Source organism: Leptodactylus fuscus, chromosome 8 (assembly GCF_031893055.1).
Source record: "Leptodactylus fuscus isolate aLepFus1 chromosome 8, aLepFus1.hap2, whole genome shotgun sequence".
NCBI lineage: Eukaryota > Metazoa > Chordata > Amphibia > Anura > Leptodactylidae > Leptodactylus > Leptodactylus fuscus.
In genome coordinates, this window is record NC_134272.1 from 88,089,277 (window position 1) to 88,113,488 (window position 24,212).

Consider the following 24,212-nt stretch of genomic DNA (forward strand, 5'->3'; position numbering starts at 1 on the left):
TAATACAATCCTATTATACTGTATACATACAGCACTACAACCCCCAACATGGCCATAATACAATCCTATTACACTGTATACATACAGCACTACAACCCCCAACATGGCCATAATACAATCCTATTATACACTGTATACATACAGGACTACAACCCCCAACATGGCCATAATACAATCCTATTACACTGTATACATACAGCACTACAACCCCCAACATGGCCATAATACAATCCTATTATACTGTATACATACAGGACTACAACCCCCAACATGGCCATAATACAATCCTATTATACTGTATACATACAGCACTACAACCCCCAACATGGCCATAATACAATCCTATTATACTGTATACATACAGGACTACAACCCCCAACATGGCCATAATACAATCCTATTATACTGTATACATACAGCACTACAACCCCCAACATGGCCATAATACAATCCTATTATACACTGTATACATACAGCACTACAACCCCCAACATGGCCATAATACAATCCTATTATACTGTATACATACAGCACTACAACCCCCAACATGGCCATAATACAATCCTATTATACTGTATACATACAGCACTACAACCCCCAACATGGCCATAATACAATCCTATTATACTGTATACATACAGCACTACAACCCCCAACATGGCCATAATACAATCCTATTATACTGTATACATACAGCACTACAACCCCCAACATGGCCATAATACAATCCTATTATACTGTATACATACAGCACTACAACCCCCAACATGGCCATAATACAATCCTATTATACACTGTATACATACAGCACTACAACCCCCAACATGGCCATAATACAATCCTACTACACTGTATACATACAGGACTACAACCCCCAACATGGCCATAATACAATCCTATTATACACTGTATACATACAGGACTACAACCCCCAACATGGCCATAATACAATCCTATTACACTGTATACATACAGCACTACAACCCCCAACATGGCCATAATACAATCCTATTATACTGTATACATACAGCACTACAACCCCCAACATGGCCATAATACAATCCTATTATACTGTATGCATACAGGACTACAACCCCCAACATGGCCATAATACAATCCTATTACACTGTATACATACAGCACTACAACCCCCAACATGGCCATAATACAATCCTATTATACTGTATACATACAGCACTACAACCCCCAACATGGCCATAATACAATCCTATTACACTGTATACATACAGCACTACAACCCCCAACATGGCCATAATACAATCCTATTATACTGTATACATACAGCACTACAACCCCCAACATGGCCATAATACAATCCTATTATACTGTATACACACAGCACTACAACCCCCAACATGGCCATAATACAATCCTATTATACTGTATACACACAGCACTACAACCCCCAACATGGCCATAATACAATCCTATTATACTGTATACATACAGGACTACAACCCCCAACATGGCCATAATACAATCCTATTACACTGTATACATACAGCACTACAGCCCCCAACATGGCCATAATACAATCCTATTATACTGTATGCATACAGCACTACAACCCCCAACATGGCCATAATACAATCCTATTATACACTGTATACATACAGCACTACAACCCCCAACATGGCCATAATACAATCCTATTACACTGTATACATACAGGACTACAACCCCCAACATGGCCATAATACAATCCTATTATACTGTATGCATACAGCACTACAACCCCCAACATGGCCATAATACAATCCTATTACACTGTATACATACAGCACTACAACCCCCAACATGACCATAATACAATCCTATTACACTGTATACATACAGCACTACAACCCCCAACATGGCCATAATACAATCCTATTATACTGTATACACACAGGACTACAACCCCCAACATGGCCATAATACAATCCTATTATACTGTATACACACAGCACTACAACCCCCAACATGGCCATAATACAATCCTATTACACTGTATACATACAGCACTACAACCCCCAACATGGCCATAATACAATCCTATTATACTGTATACATACAGCACTACAACCCCCAACATGGCCATAATACAATCCTATTATACTGTATGCATACAGGACTACAACCCCCAACATGGCCATAATACAATCCTATTATACTGTATACATACAGGACTACAACCCCCAACATGGCCATAATACAATCCTATTACACTGTATACATACAGCACTACAACCCCCAACATGGCCATAATACAATCCTATTATACTGTATACATACAGCACTACAACCCCCAACATGGCCATAATACAATCCTATTATACTGTATACACACAGCACTACAACCCCCAACATGGCCATAATACAATCCTATTATACTGTATACACACAGCACTACAACCCCCAACATGGCCATAATACAATCCTATTATACTGTATACATACAGGACTACAACCCCCAACATGGCCATAATACAATCCTATTACACTGTATACATACAGCACTACAACCCCCAACATGGCCATAATACAATCCTATTATACACTGTATACATACAGCACTACAGCCCCCAACATGGCCATAATACAATCCTATTATACACTGTATACATACAGCACTACAACCCCCAACATGGCCATAATACAATCCTATTATACACTGTATACATACAGCACTACAACCCCCAACATGGCCATAATACAATCCTATTATACACTGTATACATACAGCACTACAACCCCCAACATGGCCATAATACAATCCTATTACACTGTATACATACAGGACTACAACCCCCAACATGGCCATAATACAATCCTATTATACTGTATGCATACAGCACTACAACCCCCAACATGGCCATAATACAATCCTATTACACTGTATACATACAGCACTACAACCCCCAACATGACCATAATACAATCCTATTACACTGTATACATACAGCACTACAACCCCCAACATGGCCATAATACAATCCTATTACACTGTATACATACAGCACTACAACCCCCAACATGGCCATAATACAATCCTATTATACTGTATACATACAGGACTACAACCCCCAACATGGCCATAATACAATCCTATTACACTGTATACATACAGCACTACAACCCCCAACATGGCCATAATACAATCCTATTATACTGTATACACACAGCACTACAACCCCCAACATGGCCATAATACAATCCTATTACACTGTATACATACAGCACTACAACCCCCAACATGGCCATAATACAATCCTATTATACTGTATACATACAGCACTACAACCCCCAACATGGCCATAATACAATCCTATTATACTGTATACATACAGCACTACAACCCCCAACATGGCCATAATACAATCCTATTATACTGTATACACACAGGACTACAACCCCCAACATGGCCATAATACAATCCTATTACACTGTATACATACAGCACTACAACCCCCAACATGGCCATAATACAATCCTATTACACTGTATACACACAACACTACAGCCCCCAACATGGCCATAATACAATCCTATTATACACTGTATACATACAGCACTACAACCCCCAACATGGCCATAATACAATCCTATTATACTGTATACATACAGGACTACAACCCCCAACATGGCCATAATACAATCCTATTACACTGTATACATACAGCACTACAACCCCCAACATGGCCATAATACAATCCTATTATACACTGTATACATACAGCACTACAACCCCCAACATGGCCATAATACAATCCTATTATACTGTATACATACAGGACTACAACCCCCCAACATGGCCATAATACAATCCTATTATACTGTATACACACAGCACTACAACCCCCAACATGGCCATAATACAATCCTATTACACTGTATACATACAGCACTACAACCCCCAACATGGCCATAATACAATCCTATTATACTGTATACATACAGCACTACAACCCCCAACATGGCCATAATACAATCCTATTATACTGTATACATACAGCACTACAACCCCCAACATGGCCATAATACAATCCTATTATACTGTATACACACAGCACTACAACCCCCAACATGGCCATAATACAATCCTATTATACTGTATACACACAGCACTACAACCCCCAACATGGCCATAATACAATCCTATTACACTGTATACATACAGCACTACAACCCCCAACATGGCCATAATACAATCCTATTATACTGTATACATACAGGACTACAACCCCCAACATGGCCATAATACAATCCTATTATACTGTATACATACAGGACTACAACTCCCAACATGGCCATAATACAATCCTATTATACACTGTATACATACAGCACTACAACCCCCAACATGGCCATAATACAATCCTATTATACTGTATACATACAGCACTACAACCCCCAACATGGCCATAATACAATCCTATTATACTGTATACATACAGCACTACAACCCCCAACATGGCCATAATACAATCCTATTATACACTGTATACATACAGCACTACAACCCCCAACATGGCCATAATACAATCCTATTACACTGTATACATACAGGACTACAACCCCCAACATGGCCATAATACAATCCTATTACACTGTATACATACAGCACTACAACCCCCAACATGGCCATAATACAATCCTATTATACTGTATACATACAGGACTACAACCCCCAACATGGCCATAATACAATCCTATTATACACTGTATACATACAGCACTACAACCCCCAACATGGCCATAATACAATCCTATTACACTGTATACATACAGCACTACAACCCCCAACATGGCCATAATACAATCCTATTATACACTGTATACACACAGCACTACAACCCCCAACATGGCCATAATACAATCCTATTACACTGTATACATAGAGAACTACAACCCCCAACATGGCCATAATACAATCCTATTATACTGTATACATACAGGACTACAACCCCCAACATGGCCATAATACAATCCTATTATACTGTATACATAGAGAACTACAACCCCCAACATGGCCATAATACAATCCTATTACACTGTATACATACAGCACTACAACCCCCAACATGATCAAACCACTTATATGATAAACTCATTGAGGTCTATGGGAGAGGTTTCTAGACATTCTCAGTGCAGGGAGGGGGAGGAGATAAGTGATGACATCATCTATGGTCAGTATTGATGTAATGATGGCCCAGTGGTGTTATCTATAGAGGTGTTATCTTCTATTGTAACCCTGTCTGTGATATAAATGAGGTGACTGCTGTATATAAGCCCATAGTCATAGTGGCTATAGTGAAAATTGCAACATGAAAAATGTAAAAATCCAAAAAAATCTTTAAAAAAATAAGTTTAACATAAAGACTTGGTTTATAAATGAGGTCATTTTTGGTTGCTCATTGCCCAGATGATTTTTGGCCGCAGCTCAGTAACAATTTCTGCTTTATGTGCACTTAAAGGAACCCTCCATATGAAGGGTCTTCTATCCCCTCCGGACTCCGGTTCTCCTCAGGATCCTCCGGGGGTGCAGATATTTCGCTTTTATTTCCCAACGGTCCTATAACATCTAGATTATGTTCTTGCTACATTAATACTGCCTTGAGCGCCCTCTAGTGGTCACTCATAGACATAACACACAAACACACATTACCTGGAAGAGAGTGCTGGTCTGCAGGACCCCTGAGGTGCAGCACATCTCCCTCACAGAGTGCATGGCCAGCTGCGGGGATCCCAAATCCAGAACCCTCAGTCCCAGCTTACTAGCCAGGATAGGGCCGATGGTGGTCCCGCACGGAACGTCATTCCTCACCATGAATTCCTAAGGATGGAAATTCCAATTAGCAAACAACATAAAGAGCTTTGAATTATTTCCAGATTTGGGTTTTTGGACTCTATTACCTGCAGCGGCACACCAACACGTCCGGCGATTTCCCGCAGGACGGCCTCGGTCACGGCGGTGGAGGCGTAGCGCTGGTTACTGTTCACCTTGATGACAGGCCCCTGATTGATAAATATACAGAAAGTTACATCGAGTGTCGCCCGTGTGTGCACAACTGGTGAGTAGGGTTGAGCCGATCTTGACTTTTCAGGATCAATTTTGAAATCTGATTTCCGATCATGTTTCATTCGACAAAATAGAAAAAATTATCGTCCGGCAATCAAATACTTAAAATGTAACTTTTACTTCATTGATATAAAAAACATAAACATGTTTCAGGAGCAAGAAAAAAAGAGGAACAGCTTACGCGTTTCAGGACATGGTGTTGAGTCCCTTAGTCATAGCATATGGTATGCTATGCTATGGTATGACTAAGGGACTCAACACCATGTCCTGAAACGCGTAAGCTGTTCCTCTTTTTTTCTTGCTCCTGAAACATGTTTATGTTTTTTATATCAATGAAGTAAAAGTTACATTTTAAGTATTTGATTGCCGGACGATAATTTTTTCTATTTTGTCTGTTGTTGGCCCTTACAGTCTGGGGTTGTCCGTTACAGTCATTGCATATATACATGCAGTCAGATGTAGCGGTTTTTCCTTTTGATTTTTCATGTTTCATTCGAACCCGATCTCGATCCCAATTCTGATCCCAATGAAAGTCAATGGGATTTTTTAAACTAAATCAGAGATCAGATATTAAAAGCAATCCTATTCACTTTACAGCATGGAATCTAACCATTGAATGCTTTAATTGTTAGAATCCACGCTGTGTAGTGATTTTTTTTTTTAATCACTAAGTAGCCAGAGGATTTTTTTTTAATCCTCTGGCTACTTAGTCCCCCCTGGTGTCCACTTACCTGCAGAGATGGCTGGTCCGGTGCCCGGTGTTCTCGTTCTTCTTCGCCTCGCTGTCCCCTGCCTCCCAGGTTAGGAGAGTGTGGGCGGGTACTGGGAGGGGAGACGTCGCGTCTCCCCGCCCTGTACCCGCCCACACTCTCCTAAGCCGCAAGCCCCGCCTTCTTCCTAGCTTTTTAACACTAACCTGGGAGGCGGGGGCAGCAAGGCAAAGAAGAACGAGAACACCGGGCACCGGACCAGCCATCTCTGCAGGTAAGTAGCTACTAGAGATGTTAGCTAGTCTCCCATTAAAGTGAATGGACGCAGCCGGCGCGCAGGGGGTTAAGGCTGTGTGTTGGCTGCTTCCATTCATTCCTACGGAACCGCAGTGGAGCCTTCACACTGAGTATATACTCCGCTCAGAATGAGTGGAACGTATACTCAGTGTGAAGGCTAACATTGTTAGCTTTTCCCACAATGCTTGGCCAGTAGCAAAGCATTGTGGGAAATAATCACCGATCTCGATCCCACCTAAAAAGATCGTGTTCGGAATTCCGATCGCAAAATTTTCTCGATCGCCGATCGGAATCTGATCTTTTCCGAACACGATCGATCAACCCTAGTGAAGACGCCAAAAGGTGACCTAAGATAGTGCGGATACAATGTAACAAGACAGCAAAATATAGGGAGCAGTAGGGACTCACCTTATGGAACAGGGGCCGGTGGTTCTCCTCGTGTTTGTCCCTATAGAAGAATTCACAACATTACCCAATGAAACAGAATCTTGTAGGAGTGATCTACCAGATCCCCAGGAATCCACCAGCCATTAGGATACAATGTGGGGGATCAACCCACAACATAACATGTACCTTAAAGAGGACCTTTCACCATATCCAGGCACAGGCAGTTCTATATACTGCCAGAAAGCTGACAGTGCGCTGAATTCAGCGCACTGTCGGCTTTCCCGATCTGTGCCCGGTGTGAAGAGCTTACGGCCCGGTACCGTAGCTCTTCTATGGTCAGAAGGGCGTTTCTGACCATTAGCCAGAGACATCCTTCTGCCTCGCGGCGCCAATTGCGCTGTGCTGTGGAGCGGGGAGGAATGCCCCCTCCCTCTGCTCACACAGCTTGTCCGTAGACTAGCACTATCAGGAGGGGAGGGGGCGTTCCTCCCCGCTCCACAGCACAGCGCGATTGGCGCCGCGAGGCAGAAGGACGTCTCTGGCTAATGGTCAGAAACGCCCTTCTGACTGTAAAGCGCTACGGTACCGGGACCGATAGCGCTTTACACCGGGCACAGATCGGGAAAGCCGACAGTGCGCTGAATTCAGCGCACTGTCAGCTTTCTGGCAGTATATAACACTGCCTGTGCCCAGATATGGTGAAAGGTCCTCTTTAAAGGGATTGTGTACTTTCCTTAGGATAGGTCAACAATATTAGATCTGTGAGGGTCTGGCAGCTGAGACCCTTGCAGATCAGCTGCTCAGGGGCAGTGCGGTTCCCAGGAATGTCAGGAGAGGAGAGACAATTCATAGTGGCAGGTTTTGGTACTGCAGCAGTGTCCTATTGAAGTCTATGAAGCATAGAATCTATTTTATGAAGCTTGTAAGCAGAGCTCTATGGAGAGGGGAGGAGGAGGAGGATGTTAATTGGTTTATTGCTTCATTCTGTGCAGTGGTAGAGTCATATCCTGAAGATACAGCAGTGCCATTAGCGCTTCCTGGCTCACAGTGTAGCAGAGTTGAGTAGCAAGTTATTTGTGTGTGTCTTTTCCAGCATCCTTCTCCTCTCCATAGACTTCTACATAAAAAGTGACTGCATGATAATTGGGACACATTTCATACATTAAAAAGTTTCTTATATTCAGCTGTGTGGTTCATTTATGAAATTTAAAGGGGTTTCGGGGATTTATACAGGGTGTATCCTTAGGATAAGTTATTAATACGTGATCGGTGGGGTTTTGACACCCTGGGCCCCACACAGATCAGCTGCTAGAAGAGGCCACAGCATAGTGCCACATATATTGTAGTGGCTGGGCTTCGCATTGATGTTCAGTCCCATTCACTTGAATGGGACTGAGATGCAACTATACAATGTGACTGGCGAATGTGAGGTCATTGCCAGCTGGTCAGCAGGGGTCCCTGGTTTTCCACACTCACCTATAACATATTGGTGACCTATCCTCCAACTCTCAGGGCACTGATCTGTCCCATGTAGTGTTATATAATTAGGTTTGACGCTCTTTGATGGCTACAATTCCTCATTTCCACAAAGGACTACAAGAATAAGCATGCCATTGGGCGTGCAGAGGACAGGGATTGGATGCTGACTAGTCATGGAGGCAGCGTGTTGCTGGTCATAGTGGGGTCTCTTACATGTAGTTTGGATGCACGGCATGGGCCATATCAGCGCTGATCATGAAGGATTTGGGCACTGACTCCTCGAAGGCGGTGAGATTCTGTGGGGTGCAGGAGATACGGCGCAGGATCAGCTCGGTCAGAAGAGACTCGGCACCGTGAGCACTCTCCGATCCAACCTGGAATAGATGGATACGGTATAAACTGCAGGAGATGTACACAAGAAAAAGAGATGATGTCCCCATAACATCCAACGTATCTCTTAATTGCCACCCAGCTTTCCCAGGGACAGATATAACTGGTTACAGTCTGATCAGTACATGCAGCATTGCCGGTCATTGTCTGTGGCTGCTGCGAGTAAAGGTCCCGTATTCCCCGGGGTCACTGCTCCTGCTCGTCCCCTTCCCGTATCCCCACATACAGGGCAGCGTATCTCAGCTCCCAGTGTCACATTAGATTTGTGGTCACGGTCTCACCCCATGGCCAGACATTCGTCACACTCCCAGCATGTCTCACCTCCTCATTGTCATACAGGGTGATCATCCTGACATTGGGGTCATTGGTGAGAGAGTTTGGAGAGTCACAGGAGCCAAGAAGAGCCTGCGGGGGAGAGAAAACAATGGAGGACAGATTAGTCAGGGGAGGGGGACACATATGATGAGCGACAATATCAGACATTATCCCGGGAGTGTATCCAATTATATCCGACCCTGGGAAAGTTGGGTGACAACATGGCTACCATTACCAGTGGCAATATTGAAAAAAGTAATGGTGGTCATATTGGATGTCAACATGGTTCCCAGGTATACGGGAGGGTCTGAGCGTCGGGGGTCAGACTGCAAGGACCCCTTATGTATTGTAGTGTTTAGGTAGTGACCATCCCATTGAGGATCACTACAGTCTGTCTCACTCATGGCTGATAACAGAGAGCAATAGACCATCAGCTGCTCAGCCATTAATATGGATATTAGGTTATCCGCCCCTTTAATCCGGACTTCTCCAATCAGGACGATGCACTCGTTCATACAAGATCGAGATTTACAAAAATCCAATCCGTCTCTTAAGCATCGGCACGAACTGCGCTATTCTTAGGACTTGTTATTCCCGATACGCTCGGGATCTGCTGACCTTTACGTTATCTCCCTTTAGGATATTGATGAAGGCGGCTGAGACAGATGACGCCACTATATGACCCTACAAACCCGGCTCCTAACACCTCATAGATCACAGCAAGGCAGGCCTAGCATATAAAGGGGCAGTACGATATTAGAAGGAACGTAACGGCGATTTTTATTTATTTGTCTTACTCAGATTATTTCACCTTTTTTATTCTATTTTCTGTCCATAGTTACATGATAAGCTGTGACATCATCTATTGTCAGCAGTGGTGTTATCTAACAGAGGTGTTATCTTCTATTGTAATCCTGCATGTGATGTAAGTGAAGTGAATGCTGCAAAGAAAACCTCAGATTTACATCCCTGCTCCCTCTTTCCAAAACACTAACGGGTCTGTTGAATTACAATCCAAGGAAAAAAAATGGCTAGCGAATAATAAAACTACAAAACTTTATTCCTATTAGCCCGCTAGTTGTTATATACAAAGTAACTGTTCAGGCTTAAATAGAGCGAACTCGAGACATCACATTTCCATGTCACAAATGTCCTGCATGTATCCCATCCCATGCTAAGAATAAACAACCGCAATGATACATTCATGGTTGTAGTACTAAAGCACCATTCATTAGGGATCAATAGAAGCTCGCTATATGGTAGCCATGTTACTGTAGTAGTTTGCCCTATGTATAGCTAGGCAATAACATGCTGCAAACAGGCCAGTGGATACGACCACTAATGCAGAAACTTTCTAAGGTCAGAAAATCAGCCATGATGTCCTTATTGTGGCCGGGATATCTTCTGATACTTGTAGTGTCCTCCTGATAACCAGCCATGATGTCCTTATTGTGGCCGGGATATCTTCTGATACATGTAGTGTCCCCTCCTGATAACCAGCCATGATGTCCTTATTGTGGCCGGGATATCTTCTGATACATGTAGTGTCCTCCTGATAACCAGCCATGATGTCCTTATTGTGGTCAGGTTATCTTCTCATACATGTAGTGTCCCCTCCTGATAACCAGCCATGATGTCCTTATTGTGGTCAGGTTATCTTCTCATACATGTAGTGTCCTCCTGATAACCAGCCATGATGTCCTTATTGTGGCCGGGATATCTTCTGATACTTGTAGTGTCCTCCTGATAACCAGCCATGATGTCCTTATTGTGGCCGGGATATCTTCTGATACATGTAGTGTCCCTGCCTGATAATCCAGCTACAATAAGAAGATCATAGCTGGGGTTCCTGACAAGTCCCAGACCATAGAAGGTTTCTGCATTAGTGGTCGTAATCATGGCAACTGATCAAGATAAAAGACTGTCACCACTAAGAAAGTTAAAGAAAATCTTTAAAACTTTGCAGAATTTTCAATTACTTATATTTGCAAAAATGTTTAACTTTTAATTATCTACAAATATAGATATTATGTACATGGGAACACCCCTTTAAGTAATGCCCATGCCGTCCTAGATTAGGCAGAGCCAACGTAACCTCTGAAAGTATGGGCTGCAACAAGATATAGCAGCCTCCTAAATGAGCTCTTGCCGTTCCATGAGGCAACGTAATGTAGACTCTCTACGCATTTCCCCTGCTGAGAAACATAACACATAACACCAGGTTCCTCAGGAGAGTTTAAAGGGATTCTACCATTAAAACATTTTTTTTTTTTGTAGATAAGATGTCGGAATAGTCTTTAGAAAGGCTATTCATCTCCTACCTTTAGATCTGATCTCCGCCGCTCCATTCCTTAGAAATACCGTGTTTTACCGATATGCAAATGAGTTCTCTGGCAGAGATGGGGGCGGGCCCCAGTGCTGGAAATGCGATGGGGGCGTCCCCACTGCTGCTCGAGAACAGGATCCTGCGACACCTCTATCTTCGGCTGGATCCTCCCCTTCTCTGTAGTCTTCCTCCTGCGTCACCTCCGACGCCTACGCATGCCGGCCAGCGGCCATTTTTGGGAGGCCACTCTTGCTCTTGTAGTTCAATGCAGGAGCGGCCTCCCAAAAATGGCCACCATCTTCCTCCTGGAGGTGACGCAGGAGGAAGACGACAGAGAAGGAGAGGATCCAGCTAAAGAAAGAGGCGTCACAGGATCGTGTTCTCGAGCTGCAGTAGGGCCCGCCCCCATTGCTGCGAGAGAACTTGTTTGCATACTGGTAAAAAACAGTATTTCTAAGGAACAGCGCGGCGGAGATCACATCTAAAGGTAAGAGACGAATAGACTTTCTAAAGGTTATTCCAACGTCTTATCCACAAAAAAAGAGGTTTTAATAGTAGAATCCCTTTAAGCCCTAAGAATGAATATTCAAAAGACCCCAAAATAAGAAAAGATGCGGTCCCTAGTGGTGGATGCCGATACAATGTATCATTGTGGTTGTGTATTCTTAGCATGGGATGGGATACATGCAGGACGTTTGTGACATGGTAATGTGATGTCTCGAGTTCAAGCCTGAACAGTTACTTTGTATGGATATACTCGTGGACTAATAGGATTGTTCTGGCTCCTCTTTATTTGACACATCCCGGTGCACAATATACCAGGAGTGTTATACATAGATAGACAGACCTTCCTGACAATATTCCCTAATTAAGATACTTCTCTCATTTCTACTTACACCTTAGTATATTAGGGTTGAAAATTGACCCGTATCTAGAGGTGGTAGAATTTTTTTCATCTGTTCTGCAAGAGGTGTCAGTCTTAACTGTATTTGTATCATTCTATTCAACATATAGAGTATTAATAAAAATAGCATTGGATCAGTTGCTACTACTTCAGGGGATCATGGAGGGTCACTGAAGGAAACCGTCAGCAATTATGTCAATGGTACAATATAAGTATCTGGATATAGCTGACAGTGGTAAGTGCCATTTTATAACTGGGGCACTGGGCAGGGGGGCAGAATTGTGGACTCCACGTACCAATGACCACAACTACAGCTAGGATTAACCCTAATCCTATGTACAGAGCAGAATTAACCACCCCAAGTTACCCAGGAGCATTATTAAACCATGTAACTCCATATATGACCCGCAGAGCACGCAATGAACAAGACTCACCTGAAGGGCACAATAGCAACTATGCAGATTATCCAGGCGTGGGCCGAAAATGAACTCGTCATAGGCGCCCCCTAAAGTCTGAAACAGAGAGGAGGCAACACGAGACAATGGTAACACACACAGATCTATGTGATACAATGTAACAAAGTGTCATGTGATCCCTATAATGCATCTGATTGGCTGTAAGGGCTACAACTAAACCAATCAGGAATGGACTGTCAGTCACAATGTACAACTCTGACTATATCCTGATCCGCTGGTTGTAGTCGGACTGTAGTCTGGACCGCCCCCTACAGGTTTTCCATTTTAATTTGCAAATTTAAAGCCCAAACTGCGCAATATCTCCCTGCAATCACACGGCTCTGCTGATATGTCTAGTACATAGCTTCCTAAAACTTACACTGTTCCTCTGTTACTCCTCCTGGAAAATGCAACTGACAACTGAGTGTTAGGTTTCCCCATCTCTATAGGGTAGGTCCCTCCCTGTTCGATCAGTGCTGCCATGCTATATAGGGACATGCGTTATTGTGTCACCCAGTCATCAAGTATTGTTTGTACATTTCCAGGAAGAATAACAGAAGGACGGTACAATGTAAAGTACTGTATAAAAGTGATACCCCAGAATTGGCAATTCATGGTTGGCTGATAACCTATAGCCGTACAAAGGGGACCTCAAACCTACACATTGGGACCTAGACTAGATTTCCCACCCTCTATTACACATCCTGGAAGAGAACCACAAAGAGCAAGTGTGAGACCTACCGCAGGTTGTGTGTCAGTCAGACAGAGCTCCAATTCCAAAATCTGTTCAGGTTTGACCCCCAGCCGGTCACAGAGCAAGCTGAGCAGGAGAGGATGATGTCTCTCAGTCTGGAGGGGGATTTAAAGAGACATACACCAAATCAGTGACCGCCAATCTGAGCCTGAAGACCAGCAGACGTCCGGTCAGCCCAGTCTACGGACACCAGTTATGAGCAGAGCCATGTTGTAGCCTCACCTGGTTTTGGCCTCCACCAGAGGAGTGACAGGATGACCCCGAATCCATGGATTCCTTCTCCAGACCTTCTTGTATAGATGAAGCAAGAATGGGAAGGCTGCAACGAGAAGACGTGAGACGTGAGAAGGAAGAATCCAGGAGCGGCAGGACAACGGAGATAGCACGTTACTAACACACTCACAGGTGCTGCTCCGTGTTGGGTCCGAAGCTCTCGTTGATGTTCCTCTGCAGGTGGATGGCCAGGTGAGGGATGCGCAGGATCGGGCGCTCCACGTAGACCAGGCGGTGCTGCAGGCGGTGACCCTCCTAAACGGTGGGGCGGGACATCATGGAGGAATCAGATCTAGTCTCTACTATAATGATATCTAGAATGGTTTATATTAACCACATCATTATTGCTGCATTCACATATTTTATTTTATTGTGGAATGGAAACCATCAGTATGTAGGCTCAGTTTTATTGATGGATCTTACTGACTATATTTTTTTTTTTTATTGTGACTAGGATTGTGAGTCCACAGCAGCTGGTTTATAAAAAAAAAACAAGTGAAGGTACCAAACAGCTATACATAGGATCCCTATAGCTCCATAACTGGGCACTGTAGGGACTATAGGGACTGTGCTGCTGTGCAGGATCGAAGCCCAAAAATGACCTGGTGTTAATAAAGTGATATTCCAAAGTGAATATATCAACTAGACCCATCATAAACAACATTATACACACACACAAGAGTTATGTAGATCTGTCAACAGCAGCTTGTTGACGGTTTCCAGTATCAACTATATGCAACAATAACAATAAATGGGGTGCTAGATGTTACTAAATTGTTAATATATCAATCAGATCATAGAAAAAAAACACTATAGGCACTCTTATACTAAATAGAAACATACAGGAATAATAGATTCAGCAACAGCAACTTGCTGATGGTGTCCATTAGCAAATTTTTGCAAAGAAAAAAACCAAAAAACCAAAACAAAACTGGTATAAAGATGCGAACTCAATTAGATCCATAGCAAAAATCATCATACACACTGGTATACTGAATATAAACACATTAGCATAATAGATCTGTTAATAGTAGCTTGCTGATTGTTTCCAATAGCAAATTTTTACAAAAAAAAAAAAAAGAGGTGGCAGGTGCTATTAAAATGTCAGTGCGATCCATTCTAAAAAAAATATATATACACATACTTATACTGAAGGTAAATACACAAGTATCACAGATCTGTCAGCAGCAGCTTGTTGACTGTTTCCAGTAGCAAATTTTTCAAAACGAAAAATGATTTTACATTACAGTGTTCACCACTAGGGGGCTCCAGGTTATAACATCCAGATCAAGTGGTTTACCAAGGAAATGACGGTACCTAAAGAGCGGCGCACAGATACAACGATTGTATAACGCCGGCTCATTGGTTACGTTTCACGTATCAGAAGTTTCCTCACCTTCACGATCACTCGACCAGCTACAGTCAGATCTCGGTCAAACCAGGTGCTCCAGATCCCTCCACCATAGCACTCGACTCCGACCTGCAGGTAACCGGCCTGACCGCGACAAGACCTGCGCTTCACCTGCGAGAACAAGACGCATGGCTTAGAGAAAACAGGAGGGAAACGTGATCATCCTCATAGAATTTAGGGTCCGCGCCTTACCCGGAGACACGGGCTGTCCGTATGGGCGCCAACGATTGTAAATCCATTTCCTTGCTGGTAATGGCCGCCCACTGCAAACGCCACCAAGGTCGAGTAATTGCGGGTCACGAAGTACTACAAAGAGATGGGACGGTGAATAAGTCGCCCTCAGATACTCTGCACATGCTGAGGGTCCGGCGCTGAGCCCTCACCTTATGGTTGGGTTTGATGTCCCAGTGATCGGCCTCCTTCAGCTCCTGGAATCCGGCTTGTAAGAGGCGGCTCTTGCACTCCTCCACCACTAGGGGGACAAAGAAGAAGTCTTAAAGGGGATGTTCAAAGTTCTCCCATCACCTGCCCATAGCTTAAATCTGTTATTGCAGAATAGAGACGAGCTGCAATAGCATGTACAACCTGCAGACAGGTGTGGCGCTGTTTCATGTCATGCTACCTGAGACATCGTATTGCAGAGGACATGTGCAGACCTCATGTGCAACCATCCAGGTCTAGGTACGTTGCTTTGTCATGAGCATTACCCCTGGCAGATGGGGCCATTGATTTTTAGACACCAGCTCCACAGCACCACCTGGTGGCAGTATAAAGAAGAGCCTTTTGGGCCAGGTTTATATAGAGCACTTCTTTTAAAAGAACAGGAGTGTGTCCTAAAGGGTCCATTCTAGCAGCTGAAAAAGAAGAATCTGCAAAGTGTGAACCGAGCCTTCAACTTGGTCCAGGTTTCTATTGGATTTTATGACTTATGGCTGCAGTTCTCGGCACAGCCAGGTGGTCAGGGGCGCTGCTGTGCAGGATAAACATTCTCAGGGTCATATGATCATCATCATTTTACAACATAGGAATATCACTTTAAGATTTCCGTCCGTTCAGTGCGGTCACCTACAAAGTTCCAGTCCATACATTATCTGGATTTCCTGGCCAGATCTGTACCTATAACACTAGGAGTCCTTGCATGTCCTATACTGTACATAGTGCACACACCTACAAGGACACAGGAGTCCCTGCATCACAGATCACCAGGATATCAGGCTAATATATGGACCGGATTCTACTGTGTGTATGGGGCCCTAGATCTCACTGAATTGTTGCATTAGGTATTTTTGGTTACAATACTGTCTGATGTTCCCGATTCCCCATCTTATGGGCTCTATCTTCACCCAGCGATGTAACACAAGTGATCGGAGAAGCTGAGGCCAGCACTTTCCTCTTATCGTGCACTTCTCCATGTATCATGGGGCAAAGGCCAGGTTCTGCTTATTATCATTATTATATATATTATCTGCACATAATCTACTTGCACAATGTTCGGCTTTTTATGCTACTACAGCAAAACCACAACACTCCAGCTCTTGTGAAACTACAACTCCCAGCATGCTCCATGTCCCTCTATGGGAGTTCCAAGAGCAGCAGAGAAGGTGTGCATGCTGGGAGTTGTAGTGTCACAACAGCTGAAGGTTGCTGATCCCCGCCATAGGTTCTCTTACCATGATAGGGAGAAACTCCACGATTCAGAAACTTCAGAAACTCCTTGGCTGCCGCCTGAGCCGCTTCCCGGGTTCCCTTCATGGCCGCAACCTGTTATTAGAATGAAAGTAATGATCAAACCTGAGGTTCATGTGTGAACTACACCTGTACGCTGCTTGTAGGGCTATGACAATGTTCTGGCAGCTGCTACACATAATCCCTCAATGACTGATAAGACATGGAGGTCATAACTAAGACGTGCAGTGATGTGTGGATAATCTAATGCAAGATTAAGAAAGCATGGCCGCATCATCCAGCGGCCCTCTTGTCAAGGGACTGTGATAGGACTGAGCTGCAATACCAGATACAGCCTATGGATAAGGGGGGTGCTGTTTCTGTAAGAAAGTATCCAGGGACGATTCATCAAGACTGGTATGCTATATGCTGGTCTTGATGATGTCTGCAACGGCAGAGAATTTGCCAGATTCATGATGGGGTGCAGATGAATCAGGGGCATTTACTACCAGGATATGTACCTCAATAGAAATCTCTGCCAGCTCCTAGTCATAAAAGACAATGAATGGGACACACACACACACACCCTGCACACTTTTTGCAACGTGGCAGAATAACACCGGGTGTGACTATTAGAATAATATTTAAATAATAAATGAAGTTATTAAGTAGAGAGAAAAGTGATGCTTAAATGGGGAACAGAATCCCCAGGCGGAGAGGGGGGCATAGGTGTGAACCTAGCCATAGAGGTGTTATCACTTCATGACAAACTTTACCTCCTTCTCCAACCCCCCCCCCCACTCCGTAAAAAAAGGATGCAGTAATTTGCAAAAATGATATAAAGTTGTAGAACTACAACTCGCAGCATGTCCTTACTGCAGTGTAAAGATCACTTGAGCACAGTGTAAACATTAAACAACAATGTATCTAATGCACATGACTCCGATACATTGTATCCAGTGACAGGAACACTGCATCTAATAAACTTGACTCAGGTACAATGCATCTAATCCACATGATTCAGATATATTGTAACTAATGCACATGACTGATACAATGTATCTACTGCACATACCGGATACATTGTATCTAATGCACATTACTCAGATACATTGTATCTAATGCAAATGACTCTGATGCATTGTATCTAATGCACATGACTCTGATACAATGAATCAAATCCACATTACTCAGATACATTATATCTAATGCACATGACTCTGATACAGTGTTCCTGTCACTTTATACAATGCATCTAATAATCTTGCCTCAGATACATTGTATCTAATCCACATGACTCAGATATATTGTAACTAATCCACATGACTCGGATACAGTGTAACTTCCTGTCACTGGATACAATGTTGCTCTGCAGTTTGCATACACTCCTCTGATTCCTGCACAGTTTGGCGTAAAGTTCTCCCTGTGTTTGCAGATCTGCAGCACTAACCTGCATAGTGCATGGAGTGTGAACTGTGCCTGGGCTGCAGCTGCTCTGGGTGTATATACTTACAGTCACTTCCTATAATCCTACACACAAGAGGAGCTGCTGCACATTGCACAAATAGTTATTAGGGACCCCTGGGGGATGGGAGGTTACACTGCAGTCTTTGCACCAGAAAATGATTCTGACAGCTCTGACAGCTTCACTGCATGTACAGACTGTGTCAGGGTGTAACACTGTAACAGCACTGCAGCACATGCTCTATAGAGAATGTACAGTAACAGGAGAGGCGGGGGGGGGGGGGGGCTCTGAACTGTCTTGGTCCTGCCTTTTTCCCATGACTGTGCTATGACCACGACTTTTGTTCCAAAAATTTGATCATTGCTCAATTTCTTTAATACTAGAAGGGACCGCCTGCAATGACGGGACGGCTTCCTATATATTTCTGATATCTTTTGTACCATTTTTAGCTTTGGCTCAAAAAAAGCAGCAAAAACTGCAACAAAAAAAAGTTGCATTTCCACAATGTGGGGCCTCCGTCTTAATCTCTTTGATAAATTGAATCTAAATATCTCTAAAATTGGATTTAGATTAATTTCATTCTACAGGACCATGCAAAAGTTTTAGACAGGTGTGAAGAATTCTATAAAAGTAATAACATTTTCAAAGAAATAGAAGTGTTAATATTTTATTCTTTTTTTAAATAAGAAAATGAAGTGAATGAGCAAAGGAGAAATTTAAATCAATCAATATCTGGATATTTGCAATTTTCCATGCCTAAGTAAAACTTTTGCACATTACTTTATAGTAGTCAGAGCTTCACGATACCTAAATAATGTAAAATACTAATATTTTATCCACCACTAGGGGGAGCTCACTGCATGTTGATTTCTTTCTACAGATTTTTTTTTTTTTTTTAGATAGAACCTGATAATAAGCTCCCCCTAGTGGTGGCCACTTCTACACTCCCTCCTACACTGATCAATTACATTGACTGATAACATTTGTTGATTTAAAGTTATATGCTTCCAATAGAAGTCTATGGAGAGAAGAATATGAGAAGGGATCAGATGCAGAGACACACATGTTGGTTCTTTAAGTATTTTCAACCTCCCTTCAGAGCAGGATTTATATCTGCGCTGCTCAGTACTGTTATATACTGTCCTCCTTGTTGCTACTGCTTCTCTGTGTGTGTGATAGAGTTATGGGAGCAGGATTTCTTTTACACTATATGTACAGGATGTGGCAGTGGGGAGCAGGATCTCCTCTTCTCTGTTTCTATAATATAGGGGAGCAGGATCTCAGGTTTTCTATATGGGCAGTGTATGGATCTCCTCTTCTGCCTGTGTGTGATAGAAATAAGGAAGCATGATCTCCTCTTCCCTGTGTGTATGATATATGGGAGCAGATTCTCTTATTCTGTGTGGGTGATAGAGATAGGTGAGCAGGATCTCCTCTTCCCTGTGTGCATGATATAGGGGAGCAGGATCTCCTCTTCTGTATGTGTGCAGGTTATGGCAGTAAGGGAGAAGGATCTCCTTTTCTCTATGTGTATGATATAGGGGAGCAGGATCTCCTCTTCTCTATATGTACAGGCTATAGCAATAGGGGAGCAGGATCTCCTCCTCTGTATGTGTGCAGGTTATGGCAGTAGGGGAGCAGGATCTCCTTTTCTCTATGTGTATGATATAGGGGAGCAGGATCTCCTCTTCTCTATATATGCAGGATATAGCAATAGGGGAGCAAGATCTCTTCTTCCCTGTGTGTATGATGTAGAGGAGCAGGATCTTGTCTTCTCTATATGTGCAGGACATGGCAGTAGGGGAGCAGGATTTCCTTTTCTCTATGTGTATGATATAGGAGAGCAGGATCTCTTCTTCTCTATGTGTATGATATAGGAGAGCAGGATCTCCTCTTCTCTATGTGTATGATATAGGGGAGAAGGATCTCCTCTTCTCTATATGTGCAGGATATAGCAATAGGGGAGCAGGATCTCTTTTTCCCTGTGTGTATGACGCTGGGGAGCAGGATCTCCTCTTCACTATATGTGCAGGATATGGCAGTAGAGGAGCAGGATCTCCTCTTCTCTATGTGTATGATATAGGGGAGCAGGATCTCCTCTTCTCTATGTGTATGATATAGCGGAGCAGGAGCTTGTCTTCTGTATGTGTGCCGGTTATGGCAGTAGGGGAGCAGGATCTCCTTTTCTCTATGTGTATGATGTAGGGGAGCAGGATCTCCTCTTCACTATATGTGCAGGATATGGCAGTAGGGGAGCAGGATCTCCTCTTCTCTATGTGTATGATATAGGGGAGCAGGATCTCTTCTCCTTAGTGCAGTATAAGGGAGACCTCCTAGCAGCAGACTATTCCCAGTCTAACAACTAGAGATGGAGCCAATAGAGGGTAAGACGGGTGACAAATGCTGTATACAAGTCATATAATGGGCAGATACAGCGTTACTCCTCCTGTATACTCCTCTCCTGTTCTAAGACTGAAGATTTGCTCCCGTTGTCTCCAGTCTAGACAATTCTTTGTGATTAGCGTTAGGATGGATACAATCCCTTCGCACAGATACATTGTAGTAACAAGACAAGAGGAAGATTGCTTTGGTAACAAACCCTCAGCTGTGAGTAACATCAGATCTGGACAAGATGTAACAACATTGTAGACATAAAGCAGAGACTTAGAAAATGATGAATTTAATCCTAATTTCTATTAGAATTTTCCATTCATTGATGCAATTTTTGAGACTCTTTGGTTCTTGGTTGATATTGGAAACATTTTGTCAGAATCGGTTTATAAATTTAGGGAAAAATTTCCCAAACCTTCTGAATATCACAAGGCACACGGGTTATTATTAATACGTAGGCATAAAGGTGGCCATAAATAATACAGCTCCGTCATGTAAGGCTTCTTATGGGAATTGGCACAGTCTGTGCGTTTCGCGCCCTGCTACCCCTCCGCCCGCCACCCTCCATTTGCCCTCCACTCCATCTATTTTAGAAAAAGACATGGGCTCTGGATTCTTCATCCTTACCTTGGCTGACCTGTCTCCCAGTGTCGCTCCCCCTCCCCCTCGCGCCCCCGGTTCCCATTTTGCGGCTACAGCGCTCTCCCAGCCAATCACCATGGCGTATACATATTTTATTATCCCTTATCCCCCAGCCCCGTGTACATCCACCCCTTACATAACACCTCGCTCCCGCCATAGTAATTCCTTATTCTGCTTAGTGCTGACCTACATATTCCAGAGAGTGACGTGCGGCACGGTCGCAGCCTTAGCCTGGCCGGCTCAAACGCCACCCACGCCTCCTTGTTCTGTGCCTCAAATAGCATCCATGACGGGCATCACGGTTATACAACCTGGCACCATCCAGGACCCCCAAACACGTCTGCACCCACCAAAACCTTTCCGCCTCCTCGCTAACACTACATTTCTACCGCTACAATCGGTAACAACCGTGAGAATAAAATCTGCCCCAATCGCGGATCATTTTTGGTTGATTTCAATTAAAAATAATTGGAGGCAACAGCCCGATCGCTCTGACTGATGGGTCGGGTGAAGCCCCAAGTGACCCAGAAAAATTGGGGGTCAACACTTATGACATTATATGGGGTCTTTGCATTACATACTTCCAATTGCGATGTACAGATGTAGCAGAGCCGATCGCTTTATGATGGAGTCAATGGCGCATCTTACAATAGTTTTTCTTGCGGTAAACCGCACACGACACATATGGTTGTCATCATGATCTGCGTCCAATGAATTCGGCTCTGCTACATCTGTCTCCAAAAATTTTTTTTTTCTTTCGGATTATCATAGAGGATAACTGTACAGAGTTATTGGGAAGGGACAAGAAGAGAGCAGAGGTGCCCGTACCTGGATGTCAGAGTAGTCGCCACCTTCCCAGCATCTCTTGCCCAGGCGAAGCAGTTTGAGGTTGCTACCAGCTGCCATCTCCGCTCAGTACTCACCCTCTCAGAGTCCGTGCAGAATGTGTGCCGGGGTATGTGCGTGTCACTGTGTGTGTGTGCATGCATGCGTGTGTAAATGTGTGCTCCACATAGAGGCGGGGGCTGTACATGAGAGAAAGGGGGGGCTACAAGGATTAGTGAGGTGCGGCCAGTGATAAAGGAGAACACGCTGAGGCAAGCAGTACTGGGCAAACTTTTAACCTAATTGTATGTAGAAAGAAAGGCGGCCAATGCAAATATCTATAGGGGAAGCGAAATCCGCCAGCTCAGCAGACCCCTGAATAGGCTCATCCAGGACCGCTAATACGGAGGCATCATACATGTAACATGTCAAAGTCGTCATTCACATGGGACTGTATGACAGATTCCCATCTAACCCACTAGATTGGGATGAATGGAAATCTGCACCAATTCCAGGCGGCAAATAGATGGACTTGGCTAACTTTGTTTTACCAATTACTTTTGTACACACAGTGATGTCAGAGTACAGGATAATACACACAGTGATGTCACAGTACAGGATAATACACACAGTGATGTCAGAGTACAGGATAATACACACAGTGATGTCACAGTACAGGATAATACACACAGTGATGTCACAGTACAGAGATAATACACACAGTGATGTCACAGTACAGGATAATACACACAGTGATGTCACAGTACAGGATAATACACACAGTGATGTCACAGTACAGGATAATACACACAGTGATGTCACAGTACAGGATAATACACACAGTGATGTCACAGTACAGAGATAATACACACAGTGATGTCACAGTACAGGGATAATACACACAGTGATGTCACAGTACAGGATAATACACACAGTGATGTCACAGTACAGGGATAATACACACAGTGACGTCACAGTACAGAGATAATACACACAGTGATGTCACAGTACAGGATAATACACACAGTGATGTCACAGTACAGGATAATACACACAGTGATGTCACAGTACAGGATAATACACACAGTGATGTCACAGTACAGAGATAATACACACAGTGATGTCACAGTACAGGATAATACACACAGTGATGTCACAGTACAGGATAATACACACAGTGATGTCACAGTACAGGATAATATACACAGTGATGTCACAGTACAGGGATAATACACACAGTGATGTCACAGTACAGAGATAATACACACAGTGATGTCACAGTACAGGATAATACACACAGTGATGTCACAGTACAGGGATAATACACACAGTGATGTCACAGTACAGAGATAATACACACAGTGATGTCACAGTACAGGATAATACACACAGTGATGTCACAGTACAGGGATAATACACACAGTGATGTCACAGTACAGGG

General features: G+C 43.5%; 1 protein-coding gene across 2 annotated transcripts in view; it reads right to left on the minus strand.

Moving 5' to 3' along the window:
• DNPEP (aspartyl aminopeptidase) overlaps window positions 1-22,973 on the minus strand; it is a 27,867-nt gene extending 4,894 nt beyond the window's left edge. The window contains exons 1-14 of one of the 2 annotated variants that reach the window (XM_075284616.1): window positions 22,775-22,970; window positions 17,454-17,544; window positions 16,167-16,255; window positions 15,976-16,089; window positions 15,769-15,894; window positions 14,503-14,627; window positions 14,322-14,418; window positions 14,087-14,194; window positions 13,325-13,402; window positions 9,667-9,750; window positions 9,169-9,329; window positions 7,498-7,537; window positions 5,917-6,018; window positions 5,669-5,836 (exon numbers count right to left, since the gene is read on the minus strand). In XM_075284616.1, the coding sequence (XP_075140717.1) occupies window positions 5,669-5,836; window positions 5,917-6,018; window positions 7,498-7,537; window positions 9,169-9,329; window positions 9,667-9,750; window positions 13,325-13,402; window positions 14,087-14,194; window positions 14,322-14,418; window positions 14,503-14,627; window positions 15,769-15,894; window positions 15,976-16,089; window positions 16,167-16,255; window positions 17,454-17,544; window positions 22,775-22,852 (1,461 nt within the window). In that variant the 5' untranslated portion in view covers window positions 22,853-22,970. Of the gene's footprint in view, window positions 1-5,668; window positions 5,837-5,916; window positions 6,072-7,411; window positions 7,538-9,168; window positions 9,330-9,666; window positions 9,751-13,324; window positions 13,403-14,086; window positions 14,195-14,321; window positions 14,419-14,502; window positions 14,628-15,768; window positions 15,895-15,975; window positions 16,090-16,166; window positions 16,256-17,453; window positions 17,545-22,774 lie in introns of those variants that run through there. The other variant, XR_012717359.1, reaches the window with a different exon arrangement.
• Between the last annotated feature and the right edge of the window lie 1,239 nt (window positions 22,974-24,212).